Source organism: Dryobates pubescens, chromosome 19, assembly GCF_014839835.1.
Source record: "Dryobates pubescens isolate bDryPub1 chromosome 19, bDryPub1.pri, whole genome shotgun sequence".
NCBI classification, from domain to species: Eukaryota; Metazoa; Chordata; class Aves; order Piciformes; family Picidae; genus Dryobates; species Dryobates pubescens.
In genome coordinates, this window is record NC_071630.1 from 2,550,319 (window position 1) to 2,554,087 (window position 3,769).

General features: G+C 64.1%; 1 protein-coding gene across 1 annotated transcript; it reads right to left on the reverse strand.

Annotated features, from left to right (window-relative positions):
* Positions 1–362: 362 nt before the first annotated feature.
* Positions 363–3,515, reverse strand: GINS3 (GINS complex subunit 3). Its single transcript, XM_054170078.1, has 3 exons — positions 3,325–3,515; positions 1,650–1,883; positions 363–867 (listed from the first exon to the last, which is right to left on the reverse strand). The coding sequence occupies exons 1-3, from the start codon at positions 3,496–3,498 to the stop codon at positions 637–639; spliced, it is 639 nt and encodes a 212-aa protein (XP_054026053.1). The 5' UTR covers positions 3,499–3,515; the 3' UTR covers positions 363–636.
* Between the last annotated feature and the right edge of the window lie 254 nt (positions 3,516–3,769).

A 3,769-nucleotide genomic window follows, 5' to 3' on the forward strand; every position in this document is an offset into this window, starting at 1 on the left:
GGGATGGGATGGGGCTGAAGATGGAGCTGGGATGGGATGGGGCTGAAGATGGAGCTGGGATGGGATGGGGCTGAAGATGGAGCTGGGATGGAGCTGGGATGGGATGGGGCTGAAGACGGAGCTGGGATGGGATGGGGCTGAAGATGGAGCTGGGATGGGATGGGGCTGAAGATGGAGCTGGGCTGGGATGGGGCTGGGATGGGATGGGGCTGAAGATGGAGCTGGGATGGGATGGAGCTGGGATGGGATGGAGCTGAAGATGGAGCTGGGATGGGATGGGGCTGGGATGGGATGGGGCTGAAGATGGAGCTGGGATGGGATGGGGCTGGGATGGGATGGAGCTGGGATAGGATGGAGCTGGGATGGGATGGGGCTGGGATGGGATGGGGCTGAAGATGGAGCTGGGATGGGATGGGGCTGAAGATGGAGCTGGGATGGGATGGAGCTGAAGATGGAGCTGGGATGGGATGATTTTTTCACACCCATGCTGTCTGCCTTCCCCATGGGCAGCAGCCCAAGCAGAAGATGCCCCAGAGAATCCCTGCTCCTGCAGAGGGAGGATCCTGCCCCTCCCCAGGGCTGCTGCCTTCCTCTCTTCTCCACCGCCTCCAGCCTCCTCCTCCCCGCCGCGGCCTCTCACACCTCCAGGTCGGCGAACTTCCTCTTGCCGTAGTTCTGGAGCAGAGGGGAGGCAGTGATTTGGGCAGCTTGGCCCTTCTCCCAGCACTGGAAGTCGTGGAGGCCCTTCTGGCCAGCTCGAAACAGGGCTCTCTCCAGCTCATCCAGGCGAGCCAGCAGGGCAGAGGTGTCCTCGTTGTAGGCGTTCTGAGAGGAGTCCATGATGCGGCGGAACCTGCCGATGAAGGTCTGCAGGGCAGCAGCAAAGAGCAGCTCTCACACACACACACAGGCTCCTCCAGCTCACAGAGGCCTCAGCTTTCAGCAGCACCTAGTTCTAAACCCCCTGCCATGTCCAGGGACCCCTCCCCCCCCAGCCCAGGCTGCTCAGGGCCTCATCCAGCCTGGCACCTCCAGGCAGGGGGCAGCCACAGCCTCCCTGGGCAGCCTGGGCCAGGCTCTCCCCAGCCTCCCTGCCAACCATTCCTTCCTCCTCTCCACTCTCCCTCTGCCCTCTCCCAGCTCCAAGCCATTCTCCCTGCTCCTGGCACTCCCAGCCCTTGCCCACAGTCCCTCCCCAGCTCTCCTGGAGCCCCTTCAGATCCTGGCAGGCTGCTCTGAGCTCTGCCTGGAGCCTTCTCCAGGCTGCACAGCCCCAACTCTCCCAGCCTGTTCCTATAGGGGAGGTTCTCTGAGCATCTCTGTGGCCTCCTCTGGAGCCTCTGCAGCAGCTCCAGGTCCTTCTTGTGCTGGGGGCCCCAGAGCTGGAGGCAGTGCTGCAGGTGGGGTCTCAGCAGAGCAGAGCAGAGAGGCAGACCAGTGTGGCCAGCAGGTCCAGGGATGTGATTGTCCCTTGTGTCCTGGCACTCCCAGCCCTTGTCCAAAGCCCCTCCCCAGCTCTCCTGGAGCCCCTTCAGCTCCTGGCAGGCTGCTCTGAGGTCTCCCTGGCGCCTTCTCTCCTCCAGGCTTGAACCCAGCCCCAACCCAACAGACCCAATGCAGCAATGCCAAGGCTCATTTCAGACACTTGCCTGCAGGATACTCTGAGCTATCTGAGGATTCTCTGTGTTGTCAAAGTTCAGGAGCTGGGAGCCAAACCCATAGTAGTAGGGCCCCATTTTGTGCAGATCCACCACGTTGGCATCAGCACTGAACACTGTCCTCCAGGCTTCCTTGTAGATCTTGGGCAGCTCCACAGAAATGATTCTTCTCTTGCTGTCGTGGAGACCTTTAGCCAGCCACAGAGGGATTTCTAGCTTGGAACCCTGCATGAATGAGCCAAAAAAAACCCACCCCAAATCATCACAGGATCAGAGAATGGGTTGGGTTGGAAGGCACCTCAGGGCAAGGGAAGATGGATTGAAATGGAAGGAGAAGAGGTTTAGATTGGATCTGGGGAAGAAAGGCTTTACCATGAGGGTAGCCAAGAGTCTGGAATGGACCAGACAGAGAGGCTGTGGATGCCTCCTCCCAGGAGATGTTCAGAGCCAAGTGGGATGAGGCCTTGAGCAAGCTGGGCTGGTGGGAGGTTGGATTAGATGATCTCTAAGGTCTCTTCCAGCCTAGGCCATTCTGTGATCCAGGCCAACCCTCCTGCAGTCAGCATGGACGTGGAGAAAGGCCTTGGAGTGCTGCTGGGCAGCAAGCTCTCCACGGGCCAGCAATGTGCCCTGGGGGCCAAGAGAGCCAAGGGGGTCCTGGGGAGCAGCATGGGAAGGGTGGCCAGCAGGGCTGGGGAGGATCTGCTGCCCCTCTGCTCTGCCCTGCTGAGCCCACAGCTGCAGGGCTGTGCCCAGCTCTGGGCTCCCCAGGGCAAGGGGGACAGGGAACTGCTGGAGGGAGTCCAAGGGAGAGCCAGGAGGCTGATTTGGGGACTTGAGCATCTCCCTTGTGAAGAGAGACAGAGAGCCCTGGGGCTGTTCAGTCTGGAGAGAAGGCTGAGAGGGATCTGATCGATGTCTATCAATATCTCAGGGGTGGGGGGCAAGGGGAGGGGGCCAAGCTCTTTTGGGTGGTGCACAGCAATAAGCCAAGGGCCAGTGCATGCAAACTGGAACAGAGAAGGGTTCAGCTCAACATGAAGAAGTGAGGCTGCCCAGAGAGGTTGTGGAGCCTCCTTCCCGGGAGCCTTTCCAAACCCACCTGGATGCATTCCCGTGTGGACCACCCTGGGTGACCCCGCTCTGCTAGGGGGCTTGGACTGGATGATCCCAAGAGCCACACGGGGTCCTGAAACCACGCGGGGACCCCCCGGAGCCACAGGGGGTCCTGAAACCACACGGGGACCCCCCCGGAGCCACACGGGGTCCTGAAACCACGCGGGGACCCCCCGGAGCCACACCGGATCCCCCCGGAGCCGCACGGGGACCCCCAGGAAGCACACGGGGTCCTGAAACCACGCCGGAACCCCCAGCTCTCCTTCCTCCCCCCGGAGCCACACGGGGGGGGGGACCCTGGAGCCACACAGGGTCCTGAAACCATGCGGGGAGCCCCCGGAGCCACGCAGGTTCAGCGGCCGCGGCGCCGCCACCCCCGGCAGCCGCTCAGCCCCGCCGGAGGCTGCCGGGACCTGCAGCCCTTCCCTTCCCCCGGGACCTGCAGCCCTTCCCTTCCCCCGGGACCTGCAGCCCTTCCCTTCCCCCGGGACCTGCAGCCCTTCCCTTCCCCCGGGACCTGCAGCCCTTCCCTTCCTCCGCCCGCCGCTACCTCCGGCAGGGAGTCTCCGGCCGCGGCTCCCTGTCCCAGAGCGAAGGCCAGGCGCGGCAGGGCGCTCTCGGCGCGGCCCGGCAGCTTCTCCTGCGACATCAGGATGTCATCCAGCGACAGGAAATTCTCCTCCAGGCCCAGCCCGGGACCCACGGGGAAATACGCTTCGGACATGGCCCCGCAGCGGCCCCGCAGCCTCCCGCGCAAGCCGCTCAGACCCCGCCCGCTGCGCCTGCGCCGCTGCACCTCCCGCCCGGGGGCTGCCGCTCTGAGCGCTGCGGCTTCGCCTCCCAGCGGTACCGGCACCGGTACCGGCACCTCCCGCCCGGGGGCGCCGCTCTGAGCGCTGCGGCTTCCTAGCGGCACCGGCACCTCCCGCCCGGGGCTGCCGCTCTGAGCGCTGCGGCTTCCTAGCGGCACCGGCACCTCCCGCCCGGGGCCGCCG